General features: G+C 40.8%; 1 protein-coding gene across 2 annotated transcripts; it reads left to right on the top strand.

Moving 5' to 3' along the window:
* The first annotated feature begins 4,144 nt into the window (after positions 1-4,144).
* Positions 4,145-11,161, top strand: LOC106573608 (E3 ubiquitin-protein ligase RNF126). Of its 2 annotated transcripts, XM_014148803.2 has the most exons (10): positions 4,145-4,265; positions 4,459-4,545; positions 7,882-7,940; positions 8,147-8,207; positions 8,430-8,728; positions 8,905-8,973; positions 9,097-9,166; positions 9,330-9,423; positions 9,613-9,728; positions 9,960-11,161. In XM_014148803.2, the coding sequence occupies exons 2-10, from the start codon at positions 4,471-4,473 to the stop codon at positions 10,107-10,109; spliced, it is 993 nt and encodes a 330-aa protein (XP_014004278.1). In that variant the 5' UTR covers positions 4,145-4,265; positions 4,459-4,470; the 3' UTR covers positions 10,110-11,161. The 2 variants fall into 2 exon arrangements, with proteins under 2 accessions (XP_014004278.1, XP_014004280.1); XM_014148805.2 differs by lacking the exon at positions 4,145-4,265 and having other exon boundaries at positions 4,274-4,545; positions 8,478-8,728.
* Positions 11,162-14,546: the final 3,385 nt, after the last annotated feature.

The following is a 14,546-nucleotide window of genomic DNA, read 5'->3' as shown; positions in this document are numbered from 1 at the left end:
AGAGGCATAAAGAAATCACAGGTGTTGATCAGGAGAGCTAAGACAACAATGGGTAAATTCTTTTATTTATTTCACCTTTATTTAACCAGGTAGGCAAGTTGAGAACAAGTTCTCATTTACAATTGCGACCTGGCCAAGATAAAGCAAAGCAGTTCGACAACATACAACAACACAGAGTTACACATGGAGTAAAAACAAACATACAGTCAATAATACAGTAGAAAAATAAGTCTATATACAATGTGAGCAAATGAGGTGAGATAAGGGAGGTAAAGGCAAAAAGGCCATGGCGGCAAAGTAAATACAATATTGCAAGTAAAACACTGGAATGGTAGATTTGTAGTCGAAGAAAGTGCAAAGTAGAAATACAATTAATGGGGTGCAAAGGAGCAAAATAAAGAAATAAATACAGTAGGGGAAGAGGTAGTTGTTTGGGCTAAATTATAGATGGGCTATGTACAGGTGCAGTGATCAGTGAGCTGCTCTGACAGCTGGTGCTTAAAGCTAGTGAGGGAGATGTGTTTCCAGTTTCAGAGATTTTTGTAGTTCGTTCCAGTCATTGGCAGCAGAGAACTGGAAGGAGAGACGGCCAAAGGAGGAATTGGCTTTGGGGGTGACCAGAGAGATATACCTGCTGGAGCGCGTGCTACAGGTGGGTGCTGCTATGTTGACCAGTGAGCGGAGATAAGGGGGGACTTTACCTAGCAGGGTCTTGTAGATGACCTGGAGCCAGTGGGTTTGGCGACGAGTATGAAGCGAGGGCCAGCCAACGAGAGCGTACAGGTCGCAGTGGTGGGTAGTATATGGGGCTTTGGTGACAGAACGGATGGCACTGTGATAGACTGCATCCAGTTTGTTGAGTAGGGTATTGGAGGCTATTTTATAAATGATATCGCCGAAGTCGAGGATCGGTAGGATGGTCAGTTTTACGAGGGTACGTTTGGCAGCATGAGTGAAGGATGCTTTGTTGCGAAATAGGAAGCCAATTCTAGATTTATCTTTGGATTGGAGATGTTTGATGTGAGTCTGGAAGGAGAGTTTACAGTCTAACCAGACACCTAGGTATTTGTAGTTGTCCACATATTCTAAGTCAGAACCGTCCAGAGTAGTGATGCTGGACAGGCGGGCAGGTGCAGGCAGCAATCAGTTGAAGAGCATGCATTTAGTTTTACTTGTATTTAAGAGCAGTTGGAGGCCACGGAAGGAGAGTTGTATGGCATTGAAGCTCGTCTGGAGGGTTAATGACAATGAATGGGCAGAGCGGGTCAGTTAGGTACATACAGGACCTGAGTTCGAGGCTGGGGCCAAGTTATTGAAACAGTCCAGGGGGAATCAGCTGTGTAGCTGAGTCATCATAGGGTCAAAAGAGCAGCAATAGGTGAGTCAGGGTGCCGTTCGGTCGTCACTACTACGCTAGGCGAGCAGGGGACACAGCGTTCAGAAAAGCTAGCGGGCCGGGGCTAGTAGATGGTTTTTCGGCGACATCGTAACAGAATAGCCTGTTGAGACCACATCCGGCGATCACGTCGGCAGTCCAGTCGTGATGGATCGGCGGGGCTCCGTGTCGACAATAAAGGGTCCAGGCCAATTGGCAAAGGAGGATTGTAGCCCTAGAATTAGCTGGTATATGGGCCTAGCTCGAGGCTAGCTCAAGGCTAGCTGGTGCTTGCTTCGGGACAGAGGCATTAGCTAACAGTAGCCACTCGTTTGCTGCTAGCTGGCTGCGATGATCCGGTGATATTATCCAGAGCGGCAGGAATCCGGTGATATGGTAGAGAGAAGCAGTCCGATATGCTCTGGGTTGATATCACACTGTGCAGACTGACAGGTGTTGTCCGAGCTAAGGCTGGCTGATGAAAAAGGTGAAGACCGCTAGCCGTGGCTAACAAAGACCAGTAGCTATTTAGCTGGCTTGCTCCAGATGGAAGTTCCAGTTATAAGGATTGAAAATAGCAGTTCTGTACCACATTGTGTGAGGGTTGCAGGAAAGTATATTTAGTTTCTAGATAGAAAGTGAGATTATGATATTTCTGAAAAAGACCGGCTATTTACACGAGATAAGACACGGGAACAAAAAAAAGACAAATAGACACGTCCTACTGCAACGCCATCTTGGATTTTTTGGGGGGCTATTTGACCAAGAAGCAGAGTGATGGAGTGCTGCATCAGATTACATGGCCTCCACAATCACCCGACCTCAACTCAATTGAGATGGTTTGGGATGAGTTGGACCGCAGAGTGAAGGAAAAGTAGCCAACAAGTGTGGGAACTCCTTCAAGGCTGTTGGAAAAGCATTCCAGGTGAAGCTAGTTGAGAGAATGCCAAGACTGTGAAAAGCTGTCATTAAGGCAAAGGGTGGCTACTTTGAAGAATCTCAAATATAAAATATATTTTGATTTGTTTTACATTTTTAGTGTTCTACGTAATTCCATATGTGTTATTTCATACTTTTGATGACTTCGCTATTATTCTACAATGTCGAAAATAGTAAAAATAAAGAAAAACCTTTGCATGAGTAGGTGTGTCCAAACTTTTGACTGGTACTGTATTTAAAGATGATAGTTCAGTTTTTTTCCAATACATTTGCAAAAATGTCTAAAAACCTATTTTTTCTTTGGCATTATGGGGTATTATGTGTATATTGATGAGGGAAATCAATTATTTAATCAATTTTAGAATAAGGCTGTAACATAACAAAATGTGGAAAAAGTCAAGGGGTCTGAATATTCTCCGAATGCACTGTACATCACAGAAGACTGAAATATAAAAAAAACGCTTGACATAGAAACACCAGATTTTCATAGTTGTTTTTTAAATCATGTTTATTAATAAGGAAATTATGGAAAACATTCATAACATTCCACCCACGAGGATACTAGAGGGCGATTTGGTAATTTAGACCAGCATGATCTCATTGCGCCCTGGTTCTTTTAGCATCACATAAGGTGAAAGGATGGTTTCCAATAGGTTCTCAACTGGTCACTAAATGTACCACAATCTTGTACATTGATATGAAGAAATTAGGAATAGAATACTTTACCTGCTGAACTGCAATATCTGCTGGAGATCATCTGTAAATAGATATAGGACACAAAAGCACCACCATGTGGTAATAATGCATAGAACTGCCATCAGAAAAGTGAAATATACATTGGTCATTTTATAATTCCTCCAAACGTCTTTATAAATTTGTCTTTTGCTCATTTTAATTTCTTCAAAAATCATGAGAAAATGATATATGGGGACCGGTTACAATAGCAAAATTTATGCCCATGAGTTAAAGAAACATCCAAGTAATATTTTAGCCATAATTTCGAGTTCTTCATGGTTTTATGTAGGACACTGCTTAGAAACACTTAAAATGGCTAGCTAAGTTTCTTACCAATCCAACAAACATAATTTGCAAAGACATGAAGATGTTGTATTGCTAATTTGCTTGTTCTGGCTAGCTAATGAGAGAACTAGCCTAGTTAGCTCATATTTTAAGCTGGAAACATAGCTTGTAAAATCAGACTGACTAGCTTGCTAGCTAACTATCTGTATCTGATGTGCTTCTCTGTCAAAATGAGTGCAACGTTGATAGGAGAGAAAATGCTAATTTAGGCCTACTTCAAGATTGCATTTTTTATTTTGCTAGCTTGAATATGTGGAATAATATAAATTGTAGAAACAGATTCAAAGAGTTTGAAGTATTTCATTCTATGCGTTTCGTATATTCTTGTGAGCGAATCATTATTGTCCCCTTCTTTACTATGTACTGTCTCCAATGTTGTCAGTAGTTACCACAGCCACAAAGTCAAACTTGGCTATATCATAGAGTTTCTAAACTGAGAGGCGCAACATCGCTATACTTCCGGGAACGCTTGCGAAACAGTGCAAACAGACCAGGCTGTGGTTTTGGGGTTTAAGAAGTAAATGAGAGAAGTCAAAAATTCTTCCTTATTTGTTAATTTTCTCGAAATCCAAAGTCACAACCTAAATTGGACCCAATGTCTTAAGTAGTTGATCTTGTTTTTACTCCAAGCTCGTGAAAGTGATGAACTGACACGTTTTCATTTTTGTCAAAAATAACTTTATATCGAAGGAGTGCCTTTGATTTGACGGCTGTACATGCGCAGTTTGTGGCGAGACGACCGTTAGACCCGATTAAGTGTTTCTACGCATGAGTTTAGCTAGCCAGCGTCGCCATGACATCGTCTACCAGTGTGATTGGGGATTTCTATTGGAGAATCATACTGTACTAACTTTGGCTATATCGTAAAAATGTATGAAAACAAATATTTGCTTTTTGGTCTTAATTTAAGATTAGGCTTGGAAATACGTTTAGCAGTGTGGTTAATGTTAGGTTTAAAATCAGATTTGAAGAAGATAATTGTAGAAATAGTCTGGGTTTAGCCATAATTATGACTTTGTGGCTGTGGTAACTAGTGACGACCCTCCAACTGAATCCTCTAACAGAGAACCAAAAAAATGGCGGAAGCACCTCCATGGCCCAGCCGGTTTTTCTGTCACAGATGTTCGGAAGAGATCAGCCCTCGTCTCCCCGTAAGTAACGTTGACAAGAAGCGAAAGACAATTAGATAAAGTGTTGTTGGTCTTGAACGTTTGAACGAGTCCTTAAAAATTCTAGCTAGCTGGCTAGCTTAACCCCATCATATATACAGTCATTGAGCTAAGCTAACCATATTTTCAACGTCTTGCATCTGACTGTTAGCCAGCTAACGAGAACTAGCCTAGTTAGCTCATATTTTTAGATAGAAAGCTTGTAAAATCAGAGACAGATTAGCTCGCTAGCTAACTAACCGCATCTGATGTGCTTATCGGTCAAGCTAGCTAGCCTGTATTGTGTTGCGTCGTTTGTAGTTAACGTTAGCTACCTAGTTATTCTGGTTGTGTGCGCTTGCTAACGTTAACCAGCTTGATTTATAGCTAGGGCATGAAATTACCTTGACAGCAATTATTGTATACTCACGGCTCATTATTCATGTGTGCAAGATATAAATGGGAATAACATAGCTAGCTGCCTATAAATCTGACAACACATGGGACAAATAGTCTTAGCCAAGGAATGCATCTGAACCGCCTGTGATATCAGCAATGCTTGACAATGGCATGTGCATCCAGATTAGTCATAAATGATTCCATTCAGTAACCAAACATCATGTAGGCTTCAGATCAGCTAAAGTAGAGGGAGATTTGTATTTAGCTAACGTTAGTCATATAATATGTTGATTTTTCCTGCATCTTCAAGGAACCATTTATTGTAATATTTCCATGATGATGGCATTTATGTTTTCTGTAGAAAGCATAGACATGTAGAGGAGAGAGGTTGTTGGCAGATTCTAATGCCAAACCTAAAATATTATGTCTAGTGTTAATTCTAGTCACAGTGACAATGGCACAGTGCATTCTTTCTTGGTGTGTGTTTGCGCGCCATTCAGTAAGTCACACCAGCATAGCAGTCAGGTGCTGGAATGATCTGTCAGAATACTAAAGGTGTCTCTCACAATGAAACATGTTAATCAGTAGGCTTTCCACAGTTTGCTGGTAATGAACACTGAATTAAATACTGAACACAATTCAACTCCTTCCTTCTTGACTGTTCTTAACAGTGTAGTTCAATTGGGTTATCTCCTTTTTGTCAACATTTTCTCTCATATTGGCCACACACATATAGTGCCAGTCAAAAGGTTGGACACCTACTCTTTCAAGGGTTTTTCTTTATTTTTAATATTTTCTACATTGTAGAATAATAGTGAAGACATCAAAACTATAAAATAACACATAGAATCATGTAGTAACCAAAAGTGTTAAACAAATCTAAATATATTTCAGATTCTTCAAACTAGCCACCCTTTGCCTTGATGACAGCTTTGAACACTCTTGGAATTCTGTCAACCAGCTTCATGAGGTGCATTTCAATTCCAAATGAAATTTTATTTGTCACATGCGCCGAATATAACAGGTATTTTCACCTTACAGTGAAATGCTTACTTACTTGCAAGCCCTTAACCAACAATGCAGTTTTAAGAAAATACCCCCCCTAAAAAAGTAAGAGAAGAATAACAAATCATTCAAGAGCAGCAGTAAATCACAATAGCGGGGCTATATACAGGGTACAGAGTCAATGTTAAATCAAAATCAAACTTTATTTGTCACATGCACCAAATACAACAACTGTAGACTTCTCCGTGAAATGCTTACTTACAAGCCCTTAATCAACAGTGCAGTTCAAGAAGAGTTATTCAATGTGCGGGGGTACCGGTGTCAATGTAATTGAGGTAATATGTACATGTAGGTAGAGTTATTAAAGTGACTATGCATAGATAATAACCGAGAGTAGTAGCAGCATAGAAGAGAGAGAGGGGGGGCAATGCAAATAGTCTGGGTAGCCATTTGATTAGCTGTTCAGGAGTCTTATGGCTTGGGTAGAAGCTGTTTAGAAGCCTCTTGGACCTAGACTTGGCGCTACGGTATTGCTTGTCGTGCGGTAGCAGAGAGAACATATTTAATTAACAGGTGTGCCTTGTTAATTTGTTGAATTTCTTTCCTTCTTAATGCGTTTGAGCCAATCAGTTGTTGGGACAAGGTAGGGGTGGTATACAGAAGATAGCCCTATTTGGTAAAATACTAAGTCCATATTATGGCAAGAACAGCTCTAATAAGCAAAGAGAAACAACAGTCCATCATTACTTTAAGACATGAAGGTCAGTCAATAAGGAACATTTCAAGAACTTTGAATGTTCCTTTCAAGAACAGTTGTAAAAACAATCAAGCGCTATGATGAAACTGGTTCTCATGAGGACCGCCAGAGGAAAGGAAGACCCAGAGTTACCTCTGCTGCAGAGGATAAGTTCATTAAAGTTAACTACACCTCAGATTGTAGCCCAAATAAATGCTTCAGAGTTCAAGTGACAGATCCATCTCAACATCAACTGTTCAGAGGAGTCTGAGTGAATCGCGCCTTCATAGTCGAATTGCTGCAAAGAAACCACTACTAAAGGACACCAATAAGAAGAGACTTGCTTGGGCCAAGAAACACGAGCAATGGACATTAGACCGGTGGAAATCTGTCCTTTTGTCTGATCAGTCCAAATTTGAGATTTTTGGTCCAAACCGCCGTGTCTTTGTGAGACACAGAGTTGGTGAACGGATGATCTCTGCATGTGTGGTTCTCACTGTGAAGCATGGAGGCAGAGGTGTGATGGTGTAGGGGTGCTTTGCTGGTGACACTATCTGTGATTTATTTAGATAAAGGCACACTTAACCAGCATGGCTACCACAGCATTCTGCAGCGATACGCCATCCCATCTGGTTTGTGCTTAGTGGGACTATCATTTGTTTTTCAACAGGAAAATGACCCCACACCTCCAGGCTGTGTAAGGGCTATTTGACTAAGGAGGAGAGTGATGGAGTGCTGCATCAGGTGCCCTGGCCTCCACAATCACATGACCTCAACCCAGTTGGACTGAAGCATGAAGGAAAGCAGCCAACAAGTGCTCAGCATATGTGGGAACTCATTAGACTGTTGGAAAAGCATTCCAGGTGAAGTTAGTTGAGAGAATGCCAAGCGTGTGCAAAGCTGTCAAGGCAAACGGTGGCTTCTTTGAAGAATCTAAAATATATATTTTGATTTTAACACTTTTGGTTACCACGTGATTCCATGTGTTATTTCATAGTTTTGATTTCTTCACTATTATTCTACAATGTAGAAAATAGTCTAAATAAAGAAGAACCCTTGAATGAGTAGGTGTCCAAACTTTTGACTGATACTGTAGTTGAATGTAGTAAAGTAGGGATTCAATAGCTGATTGCTAGCCTGTTTTGTTGTAGAGTGAATGCGAAAATGACACTTAAAGGCGTTGTAATATTTGTTTGCAGGATTACACGTGTCCTCGGTGTGAATCTGGCTTTATCGAGGAACTGCTGGAGGAGAGACGGTTTGTTGAATGTGTGACATCAAAGCAAGCATTCTGTTGACATTCTGATTAAAGATGTCAGCAACCTTGTCACTAGATTTTGTCACTTGGCATCACATAACTTTTCACCTATGATTACAGCACTCTGGTCAAGAGGGTGTGCGTGCACATTTAAATCAAATCCCTCTCCAAAAATGCTAACTGTTTATGTTTGTCTTCCTGAACAGCAGTGAAAATGGGTCCACATCCACCATCTCCAGCGGTGACCAGAACCAACATCCATTTGAGGTTTCTCAGCTTATTTACTCTGCTTATTGAGAAACAAAGGCTTTACCATGATATTGTTATATTAGCAAACAAACAAACAAACACACCTTGTAAAATCGGACCTGGTTTTTGACGTAGGCCTAGTTGGGATTTCTGTTGACTATAAACATTGAATAGTATGTACAGAAAGAACTCCAAGTAATTTATGAATGCATCTGTTTGTGAAACGTCCATTTCTTGTAGAATGTGGACCCTTCAAATATATTTACATTCCCCTCGGGTTACGGGCAGTTTGCTATGGGTGTCTTTGACGACTCCTTTGACTTCGGAGCGGGGCTGGGAGGAGCAGGGCTAGGAGGAGCTGGGTTGGGAGGAGCAGGGCTAGGAGGAGCTGGGTTGGGAACAGAGGACAACCGCGACGCAGAGAACCGGCGAGAACGGGAGTTGGCATCACGGCAGCGATACGGCGCCAGGCAACCTCGCGGTCGCCATGGCGTCAGGAGGCAGGCAGGGAGACCGGAGGGAGTGCCCACTTTAGAGGGGTAAGCTCAGTGACTTGTGGGACCTTTTTAAATGTTCCATGATTCACATAGATGTTCCCAGTGATAGTCTCTTTTCTTCTGAGCTTTGATGACATGTTCTATGTAGGCAATGATGCAATTAGGTCTTATTTTTGGACGCATGCAGAGCATAACCAAAATGTTTTGTCCTCTTGTAGAATCATTCAGCAGCTAGTGAATGGAATAATTGCCCCTACGGCAGTGCCAAATATTGGTGTGGGACCCTGGTGAGTTCAACTTAGTACATTCCAGTATCTTGGGACTATGACCAATTGTTTTTATGTAAAACTTTGTAGAGGTTTCCTACTGACTCTTTGTATTACAGCTGACTTTTGTTTCTTCATTTATAGGGGCGTGCTTCACTCAAACCCCATGGATTACGCCTGGGGTGCCAACGGACTAGATGCAATCATTACACAGGTACGTAATGACTGTTTACCACACCTTATTAAACAGTTCTAAATTCACTGTCGAACTCAACAACAACAAAATACCTGCATTTGGATTGTGAAAATATTCTTTGTTTGGTTAGCATGATCCACACAGTATCAAATATATTAATATTTTTTTGTGTGTCCCATAGTTATTAAATCAGTTTGAGAACACTGGCCCTCCGCCAGCTGATGGGGACAAAATCATGAGCCTTCCCACAGTCCTAATCACACAGGAGCATGTAGGTAAGTGACCCTGAATATCAACACACACACACACACAGCACAGTCAAGTTCATCACCTCAGGCCCTGTGGGCTGGACTTGTTGTGATCTTGCTAATTTTCTATGGAAATTAGTAGGTCATAGGTTTTGGAGGTGTTTTTAAGCCTTTGTTGAACACATTTACATCTTGAATTTGTTTTTCTGTTTTAAGGCTCCGGTCTAGAATGTCCAGTGTGTAAAGAGGACTACAGTGCTGGAGAAAACGTTAGGCAACTTCCATGTAATCATTTGTTTCACAATGATTGCATAGTACCCTGGCTTGAACAGGTAAGACCTTTCCACTCATATGTACCTTTCTTTTAGTGCTATCATTGACAAAACCTAGATTACCTTTTCCTGACCCCTTCTGACCTTTTCCTGAACCAGAGTTTCTCCTGGTCAAGTTAAGTTGTCAATAAAAACTGTGGGCTCTACTTTCCGGAAAATAAAATCTTGTTGAAGATTATTGATTATATATAATGATGTCTTCTGTCTTTGTGCTCCTGTGTGTTTCCAAAGCATGACACATGTCCAGTGTGCAGGAAAAGCTTAAGTGGACTGAACACAGCCATGAATCCTCCAGGTCTATCAGGGATGAACTTTGCCTCTTCCTCTGCACCCCCGTCCTCCAGCTCAACCAGCAATGAGAACTCGGCCAACAACTCCTAAAAAACATTTCCCTTCCCACACAACCCAGTGAACTGCCCCTCCTCAGCCAGTTGGGTGCCAATCTCACCCTGTCAAGGGGAGCTGAGAGCAACCACCCAGTCTCCTCCTCACCTGGATCACTGCCTCACACTGGATCGGAGCCAGCAGGAATCCAATTAAATGAAAGTCAGTATGTTTCTGCCCCACCCGATGCTCTCCTCAAGCCTTCAGGAATGTTGCTTCTTGCTGCGTGGAAGGATGGATTTGGCCCTCTGCCTGGGGAAGATATGGAGGATAGGAACATTAGGAGGGTCACTCTCTGGATAACCTCAACATGCAACAACAGAACAAGCCAGTTAGTCCTGCATTCTGAGGGGGGACTGGGGGAGAGATTTTTCTGGTCTTCTCTCACCAAGTCAGTTGTTTTTATAAATATTTTTTTTGACATGTTTTATGAGCATTCATATTTGTACTGCTAAAATTCTTAAATGAAAACTTTCAGGAGTTAAGGAGGCTGAGTATAGGATGTGTACTTTGTTTGGATTCTGCAGCTATTGTTTCCATGGATTGGAAACATCTATCAAATTTGAAGTGTTTTTCTCAAACAGAAAAGTGTTTACCCTTCATACAATGTACTTTTACATTGAATGAACCAACCCCCAATCAGTTTCTTATTGACTGAAGTTGCATGTGCACCATTGTTTTGCCCTTTGAATTAAGAAACAAACTAGATTTGGCTTTGTGTTTTTTGGAGAACTGACTTGGGTGCTGGATTAAGTCAAACGTTACTACATTCCTCTTTGTAACGACAGAGGTAAAGATCCAGTAGTTAGAATCTGTCTAGCAGGTTAGCAGCCTTTTCTCATTCATACAAAATCAGCAAGTTTCAGTGAATTGGTTGTTTCAAAAAAATCTATTATTCTAAGTGAATTCAATGTTTTTGTACAATTCACAGTAGACAATTTAAGTGAAATATATAGATTTGCAGATATTGTAAAACCCTGAACAAAACATGAACTGATAAAATAAAGATGTTTGGGTGCTACCACTCCAATATACAACTTATAAACATATCTGGATGGAAATCTGATGCTCAGTACTTAAAACATGAATACATACCTCTTTATTGTCCCCAAAATGCCAATACTATCAGACCAATATCTCTCTAGGGGGTGTCCACCTGGCCAACATCCAGTGAAATTGCAGAGCGCCAAATTCAAAAACAGAAATACTCATTATAAAAATTAATGAAACATACAAGTGTGATACATCTGTTTAAAGATGAACTTCTTGTTAATCCAACCACGGTGTCATATTTCAAAAATACTTTACGGCAAAAGCAAAACATGCGATTATCTGAGAACAGCGCTCAGCAGACAAATCATTAAACAGTAACCAGCTTAGTAGACGAGTAACAAAAGTCAGAAATAACGATAAAATGAATCACTTATATTTGATGATCTTCTTTTGTTGGCGCGTTTTGTTCAGTAATCCACTGTCTCAAACAACATCCGGTGAAATTGCAGAGCGTGAAACTCAACAAAACAGAAATTCTCATAATAAACATGCATAAAAGATACAAGTGTTATACATCAGCTTAAAGATAAACTTCTTGTTAATCCAACCGCTGTGTCAGATTTCAAAAAGGCTTTACGGCGAAAGCAAACCATGTGATTATCTGAGAACAGTGCCCAGCAGACAAATCATTACAAACAGTTAGCAGCCAAGAAGAGGAGTAACAAAAGTCAGAAATAGTGATAAAATGTATCACTTACCTTTGATGATCTTCATATGGTTGCACTCTGAAGACTCCATGTTACACAATAAATGTTTGTTTTGTTCGATAATGTCCCTCTTTATGTCCAAAAACCTCCGTTTTGTTGGTGCATTTTCTTCAGTAATCCAATGGAACAAAGCGCGTTCACAACAGACAGACGAAAAATCTAAAAAGTACCATAAAAGTTAGTAGAAACATGTCAAATGATGTTTATAATCAATCCTCAGATTGTTTTTGTCATAAATAATCGATCATATTTCAACCGGACAATAACTTCGTCAATAGAAAAGGAAAGGCACACTCCCGGTTACGCGCTGGACTCATGTCTGGAAATTTCCACTGTCCTCTCATTGAAAGTGGTTTCTCCCTCATTTTTCAGAGTAAAAGCCTGAAACAATGCCTAAAGACTGGCCACATGTAGTGGAAGCTATAGAGATCGTGAACTGGGTCATAAGTCTTTTGTATGGTGGATAGGCTTTCAATGGAAAAACAGCCATTTCAAAATAAAAGCATTTCCTGAATGGATTTTCCTCAGGTTTTTGCCTGCCATATCAGTTCTGTTATACTCACAGACATTATTTTAACAGTTTTGGAAACTTTAGAGTGTTTTCTATCCAAATCTACATGCATATCCTAGGTTCTGGACCTGAGTAGCAGGCAGTTTACTTTGGGCACTCTTTTCATTCAAAATTCCGAATGCTGCCCCCTACCCTAGTGAGGTTAACTCATGGGTTGTCTGGATTTCAGTCGCTCAGTGCGTATGTATTTCCTCATGCCTACATGGGTTTGACACTAGATGGGAGTGTAATACAAAATGGCTACTGTTATGTGGTGGGCCGTAGCAAGCTATCTGGTTTAGTTTTTGAGATGATTGAGAGCTCTCGAAGGAGGAACTTCTGAACACATTTTTTTTCAAAACGCCGTCGAGTACTAAACTGTAAACCAATCAAAACTCGTGTACGATCTCCGCCGCTTTGTAGCTCACAAATGACATTCCTTTGCTGTGATTTATTTATTTGATTAACTATGGTCTGTCACTTGTCTCACATGATCTATTCAGCTCTCCTGTGTCCTACTCCCAGAGAAAATGAATAATAGAATACACAAGGTGCAATTTCGGAATGGAATGTGGGTATGCAGACCCACCAGCCACTGTCCCCTCAAGATGAGTTAAATTTTTTTGTGGCTCAAAGTTGCCCATCCCTGGCATAGATGGTAAAGCTTTCATTTCTGGACTGTAAGATTGTGCCCTCAATGGCACTTGATTGGTAGGTTATACTATATTTACAGTGGCTTGCGAAAGTATTCACTCCCTTGGCATTTTTCCTATTTTGTTTGCCTTACAACCTGGAATTAAAATTCATTTGGGGGGGATTTGTATCATTTGATTTACACAACATGCCTACCACTTTGAAGATGCAAAATATTTTTTGTGAAACAAACAAGAAATAATACAAAAAAACTGAACTTGAGTGTGCAGAACTATTCACCCCCCCCGAAGTCAATACTTTGTAGAGTCACCTTTTGCAGCAATTACAGCTGCAAGTCTTTTGGGGTATGTCTCTATAAGCTTGGCACATCTAGCCACTGGGATTGTTGCCCATTCTTCAAGGCAAAACTGCTCCAGCTCCTTCAAGTTGGTTGGGTTCTGCTGGTGTACAGCAATCTTTAAGTCCTACTACAGATTTTCAATTGGATTGAGGTCTGGGATTTGACTAGGCCATTCCAAGACATTTAAATGTTTCCCCTTAAACCACTCAAGTGTTGCTTTAGCAGTATGCTTAGGGTCATTGTCCTGCTGGAAGGTGAACCTCCGTCGATGTCTCAAATCTGGAAGAATGAAAAAGGTTTCCCTCAAGAATTTCCCTGCATTTAGCGCCATCCATCATTCCTTCAATTCTGACCAGCTTCCCAGTCCCTGCCGATGGAAAAACATCCCCACAGCATGAGCTGCCACCACCATGCTTCACTGTGGGGATGGTGTTCTTGGGGTGATGGAAGGTGTTGGGTTTGCACCATACATAACGTTTTCCTTGATGGCCAAAAAGCTCAATTTTAGTCTCATCTGACCAGAGTACCTTTTTCCATATGTTTGGGGAGTCTCCCACATGCCTTTTGGCAAACACCAAACGTGTGTTCTTATTTTATTCTTTAAGCAATGGCTTTTTTCTGGCCACTCTTCCGTAAAGCCCAGCTCTATGGAGTGTATGGCTTAAAGTAGTCCTATAGACAGATACTCCAATCTCCGCTTTGCAGCTCCTTCAGGGTTATCTTTGGTCTCTTTGTTGCCTCTCTGATTAATGCCCTCCTTGCCTGGTCTGTGAGTGTTGGTGGGCGGCCCTCTCTTGGCAGGTTTGTTGTGGTGCCATATACTTTCCACTTTCTTTTTTAATTAATAGATTTAATGGTGCTCCGTGGGAAGTTTCTGATATTTTTCTATAACCCCACCCTGATCTGTACTTCTCCACAACTTTGTCCCTGACCTGTTTGGAAAACTCATTGGTCTTCATGGTGCTGCTTGCTTGGTGCTACCCCTTGCTTAGTGGTGTGGCAGACTTTGGGGCCTTTCAGAACAGGGGTGTGTGTGTGTGTGTGTGTGTGTGTATATATATATATATATATATATATATATATATATACTGAGATCATGTGACACTTAGATTGCACACAGGTGGACTTTA

The sequence above is a fragment of the Salmo salar genome, chromosome ssa16, assembly GCF_905237065.1.
Source record: "Salmo salar chromosome ssa16, Ssal_v3.1, whole genome shotgun sequence".
NCBI lineage: Eukaryota > Metazoa > Chordata > Actinopteri > Salmoniformes > Salmonidae > Salmo > Salmo salar.
The sequence above is the reverse complement of the archived record's forward strand: the minus strand, read 5'-3'. Positions and strand labels throughout refer to the sequence as shown.